Source organism: Lycorma delicatula, chromosome 3 (assembly GCF_047948215.1).
Source record: "Lycorma delicatula isolate Av1 chromosome 3, ASM4794821v1, whole genome shotgun sequence".
In the NCBI taxonomy this organism is placed as follows: domain Eukaryota; kingdom Metazoa; phylum Arthropoda; class Insecta; order Hemiptera; family Fulgoridae; genus Lycorma; species Lycorma delicatula.
In genome coordinates, this window is record NC_134457.1 from 57,754,749 (window position 1) to 57,768,875 (window position 14,127).

At 33.2% G+C, this 14,127-nt stretch overlaps 1 protein-coding gene across 2 annotated transcripts in view; it reads right to left on the reverse strand.

Annotated features, from left to right (window-relative positions):
- Ercc1 (DNA excision repair protein Ercc1) overlaps positions 1 to 14,127 on the reverse strand; it is a 108,200-nt gene that overhangs the window by 50,071 nt on the left and 44,002 nt on the right. Inside the window, exon 5 of one of the 2 annotated variants that reach the window (XM_075359865.1) lies at positions 4,148 to 4,277. The exons of the other annotated variant lie outside the window; for it this stretch is intronic. Coding sequence (XP_075215980.1) covers positions 4,182 to 4,277 — 96 coding nt within the window. The 3' untranslated portion in view covers positions 4,148 to 4,181. Of the gene's footprint in view, positions 1 to 4,147; positions 4,278 to 14,127 lie in introns of those variants that run through there. 2 annotated transcript variants of the gene reach the window in all.

Sequence of the window (14,127 nt, forward strand, 5' to 3'; positions counted from 1 at the left end):
TTAATGTAAATGAAGTGTAGTCTTGTACAGTCTCAGGTCGACCATTCCTGAGATGTGTGGTTAATTGAAACCCAACCACCAAAGAACACTTCGGTATCCACGATGTAGTAATCCGTATAAAAGTAACTACCTTAATTACAATTTGAACCTTAGAACTCTCGACTTCGAAATCAGCTGATTTGCGATGACGAGTTCACTACTAGACCGACACGGTGGTTCGGCTGAAAACCTAATGGAACCGTGCTCCGATCTATCCGTGATAGATCATATGGTAGATCATTAACCATAACTGAAATTAATTATCAAGTGCTTATTTGAATACAAGTAAAGACTGTATACTGTACATAAAAATAACAAAATAATAATAATAATTCAAAATATACAAAATTAAAATTAAAGTAACAATAAAGTTATTATAAATACTGTTTAACAGCAACCATTCAAAAAGTGTGGCTAAAATTCATACTTATTTTAAAATTTAAGCATGTAAGATGTTCAAAATCTCTTTTCAAAATTACTTGTACGTATATTAAATTTTATGTCAAAATTATATCGAAATTAAATATTCTTTAAATTTCGGCTATTTGGGTTTTAAGTTAATTTGAAGTTTTCAGTTTAATTTTAAGGTTTTTCTGTATTTTTTTTATTTCGATTTGGGATACCCTTTTCGCCATCTTTGGCTCGTGTAATGGCGAAAATCTCTGATTGGCCACCGATATCCCGCCAACGGATAACATATCCCTAAGCTTGTTACTGGCTGAGTTGTGCATGCATCATGCACATCTCAATGGGTGGCTAAGTAAACTTAGTCGTTGAGTGGTAAAGTAAACCTAGGCAACCAGTGGGTAGCAGGCAGCATCTTGACAGTTGACAAGTTGTTGCTTGCTAATGGGTAACAAGCAAGTAAAATGAATGTAATAAAAATAATTGGCTAACCCGTGTCTCAGCCACACATTGCAACACGAATTATTAAAATAGAAAAAAGAAGGTATTCGGACATGAATTCCGTAAAATTAGCCTAAAGTATACCATAGAATGTTAACCTTATGAATTTTATTATTGCTAGACGTGTTTTGAACGGGTTTTAATTTTAATTATTTTCAAATAAAATAAATCGCCTCTGTAAAAATAAAATGAATTTATCATATGAAACTTGATACAGAAGATTTTGGATAGAGTTTTCATGTTAAGTTATATTTTATTTTCGTACATAAGTATGCAAATGTTTTTTAATATCTATATGTCTATAATAAATATATTTTAGGCTATTATTTATTTAAATTACATAATTATGTTATTAAAATTTGAATAAGCTGTCATTTGTGCCTACTTGACAATAACATAAAATTTTATTTCCAACCATCTCTTAATGTAATAACCCTTATAGAACCGGTTTAAAACTAGAATAACAATAACAAAAATTATTTGTTTTGATTACAAATAATATTTTACAATTATTCTGAAGAAATTAATGGAATAAGGTTCCTTTCTTTAGCTTCAGATTGAGAAATGTATTTAAGAAGTCTCTGGTAGAAAGGGAAGAGATCGTATAAGCAAGTACACCTGCACCGCGTTTAAGTTATATATATATATTAAAATGATAAGCAAAGAAATGTTATGTTAAAAATTCAATGCATAATAAACTGAAAGAAACCTTTCAATTAATAACAATAAATCAGTAACAAAGATATTCGTATACGTTTGAATATTTTATGATTTCTTCCAGTACACTCAATAATATAGGTATAAAATTATTTTTTTATAACTCCTATCTAATTGTATGTAACCTACCCTTAATTTTCAAATACGTGTATACTCTACCATGACGTGTTTGTCTGGGCTAATGAGATTTTTGTTTAATACAAACTATATGCAGTGTTTATAAAAGAACTCCTCACTTTTAAGTATTATTTAAATAGCATTATATTTAATTGTTATTTACTTGAGTATACATATTCTGAAAGGGTAAATTCTGAAGTATTTTTCTGTGTTCAATACACTTCGATATGTGCACCATTCGTTGCCCGGTACACGACCAGGTAGTAATTCAGCTCTACCCACGTACTCGCCAACATTTCAAGTGTAATGGTTGCTATTGCCGCAACAATCCTCTTTCGTAGAGGGTTGATGTCATGGATTTTCTCCGAATAAACAATGTTTTTCACATGCCCCCACAAAAAGAAATCTAGTGGGATCATGTCTAGGCTCCTTGATGCCATGGGATCGGCCCTCCTCTTCCAATCCACCTGTTTTGAAACCGAATGTTTGAAGTAATTTGGACACGGTTACTGTAATGCAACGGAGGGCTGTCTAGCTAATAAAAAATTAATCAGTTTTCTTCTTTAATGTCATCAATCTATGGAAAAACTTAAAGTTCGAGCATATCACAGAAAATATCTCCATTAATTGTGCTTTCTAAAAAATGAACGGGCCCACAATACGGTTATTCTTCAGTTTACACCAAATATTGACTTTGGGAGAGTTACGTTGATGTTCGATAATTTCATGCGGTGGCTTTGAGCTCCAAATCCTGCAACTGTGTCGATTTACTGAATCACTAATTTAAAATGTGGCCTCATCTGTAAACATGACATTATTCAGGTAAACCTCATTTTCATCTATGTTGTTAAGCATTAAAGCTGTAAACTCCAACTCCAATCTTTTCACTTTGTCATCTGGTTTGATTTCATATAAGCTGTATCTTATTCGCACGTAGTCTAAGCCTCTTATGCACAACTTTCTTTGTACACTGGAGATTTAGGTATTCCTAACTCTAAAAAAAAAATCTGCGCCTTGCTAATGACTTTTTCGGGCTACGCGTACAAGTTGCTAGGTTCCGTTTCACATACTATTCAGTTACGGACGGCCTGCCTAGTGACTTCATCTTTAAGACCCTGCCTGTTTCCTTAAACTGACTTATTGAAGTTACGACTGAAATGAAGTTAGGGCTGACTTATTGAAACTGACGTATTGAAGTTGAAGTATTGTTTTATTCGAAGGCGGGGCAATGCCATATTCATGTTGATAATTACGCTAAACTGAACCGATCTTGTTTCGATAAATCAAATCATGCAATGAGCTTTCAGCTTTGGTGTCATCATGACTGAGAGTTAGACTGCCAATCAAATACGTAGTGAAGGTCACACAGTGGTGGCAACAGCGACGATTATTTACGATGAAAAACTTAATATAACGAACATAATATGAAGACCGGATGTTTTTAACCGATTCCATTATTTAATTAATATTTCTTGAAATTAAGGTGTTCTTTTATAAACACTCCGTATATAAATCAGCAAATCTGGTATCGTTAATGGGCTGATTCCTTCACAATAATCCTTTTCTAAAAATTTTCGATTGAAACACAGTGATGAAAACTAAGAACAAAAACTAATGTTATAAAATGATAAACAAAAAATAAATAGCTTACGATGAAAAAATAAGCATAAAATGAAAAACTGGCATATTTGACAAATTTTCGGTCTTTACGGATGATTATAAATTTGTTGCTATTGTAACCTTAAATATCCGTTATTACATAGATTTTAACGAGGAAGATGAAATAAATTTAATTATTGGAGAAAAAATGACAGACATTTACCTGGAATTGAACCCGAGGCCAGTAGGTGTATAAGCCAACATCTGAATATTACGCTTAATTTTAAGGCTTGTATGCTCATTTACTTGGCTAATCGTGGAAGTTTGATTTATCGGCTGACCAGTTAGCAAGCTGTATGGTAGAAGCTGGGATTTTGCGTTCGATTCCCGGAAAGGGTCGGATATTTTTTTACTTTTAATAAGTGATGGCTAATGATCTATCCTCATGGATTGGAAATAGATTTCAGCCCAATTTTTTAAATATATAATATATTCAAATAACTTTCATTTGTCGCAACAAAAAAAAAATAATAATGTAAAGACGAGGTTAACTGCGTATAAGACAAAAAACACAGTAATTATTAGTTCTAGTTCGGAAATTGGAAGTAGATTATGGATATTACAACTAAAAATAATTGAACTCTCGTACATTAAGAATGCTGTTCGTTACTTGTAAAAAATTTTTATTTACATAATTAAAAATTGAGTTAAAATTTAAACTCACTGATTGGTTTGAACGGATAGTTATTACTATCAGTTGTTATAGTTATTCCAACATGCTTCCAGATCAAAGTTCAATTAATTCAATTTGATGGTAGTCCAGCTGTTTTATCTTGATGAATGTTGCCCATCCGACGCCGTATAATTTGGGTGTTTGGGGGGAGAAGATGACAACAAATCTATAAATAAGATAACAAATCTTATAAATTAATGTTTTTTGTCTCGTACTCGTTCCTATAACATTCATTCGATTGCGATGAAACTATGGTGAGTTGTGCGCACGTCCGCGAAGGTTTTTGAATTACTTTGGACCCGTTAGGTGACGCTGGATTTGAGATATTTCGAAAAATTTTATTTATGGACCGATTTGGCTCATACTTAGAATATATATTAGTTACGTGAAAGAAAAATTTTTGCAAAAACTATACCCGCTAGGTGGCGCCGGTGTCGATATCAACGAAACAAACAAATATACAAACAGACATTCTTTTCTATATATATATAAAAAGGCATTTATATATAAGACATTCTTTTCTATATATATAAATTCGTATGTGTGCCATTATAAACTAAAAAACTGTACGCGCGGGGAAAATGGGGGGGAAAGGGGTGAAAAAGAAAAAGGGAAAGATTAAATTTTGTGAAGTTCCGTAATGTTCAGTTTTTTAATATTTTATCAAACTTTCGATTGTGTTCATTTAATCAATATACATATATACACTCAAATCTAGCAACAGCGAAGCATTGCCGGGTCTGCTAGTATTTAAATAAATGTCATAATATTATGAAAAACGTATTACCTTAGAAAGGTAGTATCTAACTATTACACCAATTTATTCCCTTATATATGTTAAATGTACCTTATAATTATTTGTAATTATAATTAGAACCCGAAAAAAATATTATTTATCACAATTAATAACTTTTGTTAGCTTTTAAGCTACTTTTAGCCTTATTAAAGCTAAACAAAATATAATAAACATTAAAACAATTTATGTAGTTACAAATTAATTTTAAAAAGATATTTATTTAATAACTTAGATAAAATTTAAATAATTCACAAGAATTTTGTTAAGTAGCTCCTTCGAAAACTCAATACTGTATAAGCAATAGATAAACTTACACGGTTCAGAGAAACTTAAACTTGAATCATCGCTGTATTCCAATCAAAAATTAGTTTTCTAGTCAGTACGGATACCGATAAGTTTGTGTTTCTTATTACGCGAAACAAACCGTAACTAAGAAAAAATTCTGTCAATAGAAACGGTTCAATACGTCCAGTTACACGTAGTAAAAAAAAACTACAACCGTACAAAGCGATTTGAAAAATCAGCTGTTAGAAGAATCAAAGAATCGATTTTTACCTGATAAAACTATACCTATCACTAAGTAAATAAAAAGTTAAGGAAATTAAGATTTATCTTTGGCTGAAAAGGTAATTAAAGTATACATAATATTAATTTTACATAAGGGATGGTGAAGATCATAAGAACCATTTGGTGTTGAAGAAACTGATTAATAAAGCTTACAAATGATCAACCATAAATAAATGCGATGTATTTTTATTTCCTTGTACGAAGTAAAGGAACTGTTGTGATCGCGAAAAATTTCGGTTTTCAGATATCAACGGAAATATCTATTCCGACCATCCCTGAATTTATTTTAACTAGACGGCGTGACGTCTGTACGTACGTATGTATATTGCATAACTCAAAACGATTAGCCGAAGGATGTTGAAATTTTGGATTTAGGGCTGTTGTAACATCTAGTTGTGCACCTCCCCTTTTGATTGCGATCGACTGGACCAAAATTGTCCAAAAAAGCCCAAATTGGATTTCTTCTTAACTGCAATAATAAGTCCTCGATGAGAACTTTTCATCGATATATCATAAGTGGTACTTATTTTCATTGGTTCCAGAGTTACAGCCAAATAAAATTTTAATTAATGAAATATTTGGATCTTACAAGGGGAAGGCACATCAGTTCGAATCGAATCCGACTTCATCTCCTTTTTTTAATTTAAGTATATTGATTTATTAATAATTATTAACCTCTGATTTTAAAATTTTTTTAATAATAATAATTCAATAATAACAATAAAAAAAAATTATAAAAAAAATCAGAAGTTATTAGTGAAATAAAATTTTATGTACATTTTAATTCAAAAACTTTTACAGAGGTAAATAATTATTTATAAATCAATATATTTAAATTAAAAAAAAAAAAAAAAAATATATATATATATATATACATGAAGTTGGATTCGAATCGATGTGTGCGTGGTGTTACGGATCCGATACCTTCTCACACCACATAACTGCTTGAGGGACAAACTAATATAAAATGCTGATATGGACACCACAAAACATGTGATGCAATGAGGTGTCCACCACAATGCAGTTGTGTAACTGTCCACTTTATTAAAGAATTGGAGGATCGTATTTCATTTTCAAATGAAGTAAGTTTATATGAAGTTCAGCAAAAAATGTGCATATGTAATTTAATAGGCGTACAAGGAAGTTATGTAGTGTCCACATCATATTTTTATTAAATATCTTTAAATCATTGACACAGTGTTTAAAAGAACAAGTTTTTATGTTCAACTTTAATAATGTTGTTTCTTAAATTTAAGGATATTAAGTAAACAAAATCAAACACAATTTATTCATGACAGGTGGTGTAAAACCAAGTAACAATCGTCAAGATAAAATGGCCGGTCTATTTTAACGGCCATTAACGTCTATTTTAACGTCTATTAAGTTTATAAAACGGCCAATATTAACTTCTGATTGGATTTGAATAGCCTCAAATATATTCTAAATGCTTTAATGAAAGCACAGTAGTGTCACAAGCGACTGAACGAAATTAACTTCAATTGTTTTAAGGTATAATACACAATCAGAAATCAAAAAGTAAACCTCATTTTGAAAATACAACAGGATTACTACAAATAGTCTTATTATTCAACGAATGATGGAATATTTTTCAAAATGGAACTGAAGATTAAATATTTTATTAAAAAAAACTTTACTAAATACAAGTGTTTATTCTGCGCTGAAATAATTCTGTTTACGTTGCAATAAAAACAGATACTTTTATAAAACGTTTTACAGTCGCTTTTACTGCATGTATACGATTAAATTATGACTTCATAGCTACGGTACAACCCACAGTAGCAAACTAATTGTGACAAATTAAACCTCTGTTTGTCATTTAAACTGATTTATAAGATAAATAATGAGTTATTTATTATTTAGTTGAACTGAAAATCAATAAGCTCTTTCATTTTCCTGTTTAGCCTCCTTCGGAGGATGAGATATGTATGAGTGTAAATGAAGTGTAAGTCTTGTACATTCTCAGTTCGACCATTCCTGAGATGTGTGGTTAATTGAAACCCAACCACCAAAGAACACCGGTATCCACGATCTAGTATTCAAATCCGTGTAAAAATAACTGGCTTTACTAGGACTTGAACGCTGGATCTCTCGGCTTCCAAATCAGCTGATTTGGGAAGATGCGTTCACCACTAGACCAACCCGGTGGGTTAAATCAATAAGCTCTAATTTGCTATTTTTTAAACAATAATATTACTACACATATATGTGTTACAACAATTTTAAAATAATACAGTAAAGTGTCATTAATTAAAAAAAATACTCGTAAATAAATAAAATTTATGGAACATCATTTATACTTGCGTATCTGAAAAAAAATCACTAAATATTACGAAATTAAAGATCAGTATTGGGAAACAACGGGTTTTTATTGCTCTATATATCGTGAGAAGATTTATGTCGTCAGATTCATAAAAAAATATAACGCTTGTTTTCTTCTTTTCCAGCAAGTAATTTATAACCAAACTTACATATTATTTAAAATAAAATCAGTAATTTTTTATTTTATTAACGGTGGACCGTTGCTGTTTTCAATTTAATGAATAATATTTATTCTAGAAATAATATTTTTATTTTTGTGTGACGCTGATTAAATTCGAAGTCAATGAATAGATTATGATTATAAAAGCAGAAGTAATAACAACAACCAATAAAAGTATACGGCTAATGACGGCGCATTATTTATTACTGGACCGGTTCTTAGCACACGCCACGCCTGAAGACGAATGTAACAAAGTATTGTACGTGCAGCTGCAACACTACTCGACTCCGCAGTATATTTTATCGGTCCGTATTAAATCTTTCACATGATAGGCTGTAGATAGTTCAATAAAACAGCGCGAGCGGAGTTCAACTTATTGTAATGCTTTGCAGTAATAAATGTACAACGTTACTTCAGAGGCTATGATGACATTTTCCAGGTGTTCCACTTTTTTTTTAAATCGAATGTAATTACTAGTAAAGTAAGAAACCGAAGAGGTCACTTATTTCTACTAGTTTATCATACTATAATTACTTTTCTACTTAAATAAGAATAAATTTAAACCGAATAAAATCAAATTTTGTTTATATATATTACAAAAACTGGGCTGAAAACCTATTTCCAGACCGTATGGGCTTCTATTGGACGGATCGGACTGGTTTTCTTTTATTCTACTCGGAACGACTCGCAGACATTTCATCAAGGACAACGGACTCCAAACTTAAGTCTCCTCTGAGATTTCACAAAAAAAATCCTTATTTATTCCTTAATTGAGGAACTTTCCGAATTATTAATCACAGGAAAATCACTCTGAAGGTCCGTCGATGGCTGATGACATATCTGGGTACCACTTCGAGCAGAATTAAAAAAAAAAATTCAGCCCGATCTTCCAGTAGAACGACTGGACGAAATGGAAATAGGTTTCGAGCACGCATTTCACCTGCGGTAGGAAAGGAAAGAGAAAAATAAGGGGGTTGGTAGTGTACGTTTTAGCCGATTTTTTAAAATATATAACATTTTATTGTAATAAAACCGCTGTGGAGCCACAAGGGGCCAATTCGTATTAAAATGAAACAATAACTACCAATGAACCACTACAAACAATAAAATCAATTTTCAGATATTTAAATCAGGATAAATTGCTATAAATACTGCAGTAAAGTTTTGGTGCCCAATTGAATAAGGAGGACACTGAGCCTTACTGGCCCCCTTCCATCACACTGTTTTATTTGAAATGATTCTCCTTCAATTCATTTCCACTAACACAATTTTTTTCACTTTGCAATCATCATTTGCCATGTAAATAATTATAACTAAGTAAATTTTTTGAATTTCCTGTAATATTTAATTCCGATCTATTTAACTTAAGCTAATGTGTCCACAACTGATTAAATTTATACATAGTTATTTTTTTTTTTTGTCTTCAGTCATTTGACTGGTTTGATGCAGCTCTCCAAGATTCCCTATCTAGTGCTAGTCGTTTCATTTCAGTATACCCTCTACATCCTATATCCCTAACAATTAGTTTTACATATTCCAAACATGGCATGCCTACACAATTTTTTCCTTCTACCAGTCCTTCCAATATTAAAGCGAATATTCCAGGATGCCTTAGTATGTGGCCTATAAGTCTGTCTCTTCTTTTAACTATATTTTTCCAAATAAATGCTTCTTTCTTCATCTATTTGCCGCAATACCTCTTCATTTGTCACTTTATCCACCCATCTGATTTTTAACATTCTCCTATAGCACCACATTTCAAAAGCTTCTAATCTTTTCTTCTCAGATACTCCGATTGTCCAAGTTTCACTTCCATATAAAGCGACACTCCAAACATATACTTTCAAAAATCTTTTCCTGACATTTAAATTAATTTTTTAAGTAAAAAAATTATATTTCTTACTGAAGGCTCGTTTCGCTTGTGCTATTCGGCATTTTATATCGCTCCTGCTTCGTTCATCTTTAGTAATTCTACTTCGCAAATAACAAAATTCTTCTACCTCCATAATCTTTTCTCCTCCTATTTTCACATTCAGTGGTCCATCTTTGTTATTTCTACTAAATTTCATTACTTATGTTTTGTTCTTGTTTATTTTCATCCGATAGTTCTTGCGTAGGACTTCATCTATGCCGTTCATTGTTTCTTCTAAATCCTTTTTACTCTCGGCTAGAATTACTATATCATCAGCAAATCATAGCATCTTTATCTTTTCACCTTGTACTGTTACTCCGAATCTAAATTGTTCTTTAACATCATTAACAGCTAATTCCGCCTAAGTTTGCTTCTGCTGATTTAAGAATTTCCTTTTTATCATTCTCCCATTCTTCTTCTATATTTTCTACCTTATCTTTTTTTCTCAGACCTCTTGCAATGTCCTCCTCAAAAATCTTCTTTACCTCCTCTTCCTCAAGCTTCTCTAAATTCCACCGATTCATCTGACACCTTTTCTTCAGGTTTTTAAACCCCAATCTACATTTCATTATCACCAAATTATGGTCGCTATCAATGTCTGCTCCAGGGTAAGTTTTGCAGTCAACGAGTTGATTTCTAAATCTTTGCTTAACCATGATATAATCTATCTGATACCTTGCAGTATCACCTGGCTTTTTCCAAGTGTATATTCTTCTATTATGATTTTTAAATTGGGTGTTGGCAATTACTAAATTTTACTTTGTGCAAAACTCTATAAGTCGGTCCCCTCTTTCATTCCTTTTGCCCAGCCCGTATTCACCCACTATATTTCCTTCCTTGCCTTTTCCAATGCTTGCATTCCAATCTCCAACTATTATTAAATTTTCATCTCCTTTTACGTGTTTAATTGCTTCATCAATCTCTTCGTATACACACTCTACCTCATCATCATCATGGGCACTTCTAGGCATGTAGACGTTAACAATCGTTGTTGGTTTAGGTTTTGATTTTATCCTTATTACAATGATTCTATCACTATGCGTTTTGAAATACTCTACTCTCTTCCCTATCTTCTTGTTCATTATGAAACCTACTCCTGCCTGCCCATTATTTGAAGCTGAGTTAATCATTCTAAAATCACCTGACCACAAGTTGCCTTCCTCTTTCCACCGAACCTCACTAATTCCTACTACATCAACATTTATCCTATCCATTTCCCTTTTTAAATTTTCTAGCCTACCAACCTTTTTTAAACTTCTAGCATTCCACGCTCCGACTCGTAGAATGTTATTTTTTAATTTTCTGGTGACATACAGTTAAGCAAACTGTAATTTACCAGTAGAATATAATTATTAAAAAGTAATTATTACCTACTAAACTGCTTAATGTTACAACTTTTTCTTTTATTCATATTGAGCACTTACACAGATCTCTGCTTCGTCAGAAAGTATAAAATTATATATATATATATATATATATATATATATACATATATATACACACACTTCCGATTTACCGTGATCTGTTAGATCGAGAGTGTAACTGATGCATGCAAAAGTTAGCCTTCAACCTACTAAAAAAACATCCGTTTGAATTTTGAAAATCGGAAGATTGTTTGCACAGATATTACAAGCGCACCCTATTGCACCTCCCAAAACACCGCCCCAGGGGCACCCCATTTGCCTGAACCCGAGGTGGACCTAAAATGGACCTACCGTCCAGACTGCGCCAACATCATAGTTACGATTTTTTTCTTTATAATTCTCTACTACAATCTTTTTCCTTTTTTTCGAGTATGCGTTTGCTTTATAAAAAAAGGAGAGGAAAATAAAAGAGAAGAAAGAAAATAATAAGCAAAGAAGCAAGAAGGTTATTCCAACTCGGTTGCAGAAACATGTGGTAGACCAGAAGGAAACCACTCTGACCAGGTTCCTATTTCCCTAATCAATCCGACTGAAACTTAAAAGGCATACAGGCAGATATTTACCACCAACCAACCCTAAATTTCCCTTTCGCCAAATAGCAAGTGATAAACGACTAGAACTAGAGACCCATCAGATCCAATCATATTAAATCACCTTCGGTTCTAGCACCAAAATGGATTTCAGAGAACGGGCTGAAAGGAAATTGCGAAGGGAGAATGATGCAAACAATCTACCTCCCTAGGAGAGCAACGTAATCCTAGTTTTTGTTCATTAAAAAATTATGAATTGTCATCACGATAAAATATATAATCGTTATTTCATAAGAAAGATCTAACATTCACCTCTGTTTTAACAGCTAGGAAATCTCAGGATGTAAAGCTCGGCATTTAAAAGAAAAAAAAAATTCAATACGATGGATTTTATCCTAATCGGCCCTGGCTCTAATATACTAATATAAATTTAAGGGCAGATATTAAATTTTTCTTAAATTTCTCATTTTGGAGAAAGTTCAATCTGATAATAGGAAATAACTTTTTAAACCCTTCTTTGAGGTTACAATAATCAAAATCTAATGATTAAAAAAACACACTATTTATAATTGATATTAATGTAAATGTTTCAATGAAAATTCATAGAATTAGAAACTCGATATATCCAGGATAGGAAATAAATATTTAAAAATTAATATTTTTTTCTTTCACTGTTTGTTTATAGTTGCATCAACGATAAGACATTAGTGAGTTAAATAAAACTAAGTGTTCATAAGTTCATAACATACATAGAATCTGGCAGGAGAGATGGGCGGAGGCTGGAGTGGCTGGATGGACAAGAACCTTAATTCCAGAATTAACAGGATGGATAAACAGGCGGCATGGAGAAACTGACTATTGGATCACCCAGTTCCTGACGGGACACTGGTGTTTCAATGGTTATCTCCATAAGGTGGCAAGAAGGAATGAACCCACGTGCATGTACTGCCAACAGGACGATGATTATGAGCATACGTTTTTAGTATGTAATAAATGTATAAGACTAAGACACGACGCGGGTATTCATGGAAAAACGCCGAAGGAAACCATGGATTTCATGCTCAGCAGTAAGGAGAACTGGAGGAAGGTCGCTGATTATATAAAGACAGTACTAAAACAGAAGAATGAAGATGTAAGAAGTATGGGTTTCTAGTATGTTAGGTTGGGTGGACAGCCTCAGCGGTGAGAGCCAGCATGCTTAGGTGTGCTGGTTTCAATGATCCGCTGAGGACTCCTTGGGGTGTGCTGTAGGGACAAGAGAGTATTATGAAAGTTCCGGGGATCACATCACGACTTGTAGGTATGATGTGGTTCCATAGAGGAATAATAGAGAATAAAAAATCTCAAAAGAGCCACCGGTAGACCTGACCTGCCATGCCGGTATATAGCCGGTAGGCGGGGAGGGCCTATTAGAGTAACGGACACTCCCCTGGGTGGCGTAATACCATCAAGTCCGGCCCAGGGGAGTAGAGAAAAAAAAAAAAAAGTCTTCATAAGTAATTAACCCACCGCATTGGTCTAGTGGTGAACGCGTCTTCGCAAATCTTCGAAGTCGAGATTCCAACGTTCAAATCCTATTTTTCTATAGATTTGAATACTAGAACGTGGATACCGGTGTTTTCTGGTGGTTGGGTTTCAATTAACCACATATCTCAGGAACGGTCGACCTGAGGTCGACCGACAAGACTGCAACACTTCACTTACATTCATACATTCTCTTAAGTAATACCTGACGGTGAATCCCGGAGGCTAAACAGGAAAAAAGTGTTCATAAGTAATTAGGCAATAAACACCAAATAATTGATAAGAAATACTGAAACAGGAACATGACCACTAGACAATTTTCACTGCGTACCCAGTACTCCGTACGGGATTTCAGGTACGCAAAACCGCTAAATTGAGTTCTTCATCCCACTATGAAAAAGAAACCGCAAAAGTCTTTTGATGTATTACTTCCGGTTGAGCAAACCGAACTAACATTTGTACCCAAGTTTAACTGACGACGAATTGTCTCTAACATTGGACAATCTAAGAATTAAGTGGTTTACGGACCATTTTACATTGCACGCTTCACAGTTCTACTGACGATAGCCAAATAGGCGGGCGTATTTTAGCTTTGTGTGCCCAATCCTCAGCTGTGTTGGGTGACTTGGTCTCTTTTGTTGTTTGGAATAAAAGGTTTCTAGAAGACGTTCTCCCGGATGCCATGTAAGGCCGTGACAGGACTCAGTAGGCCAGAACTTATTCCATTGAATACGTAGTTTGAGACGGACTGCCTTCGTGAAAG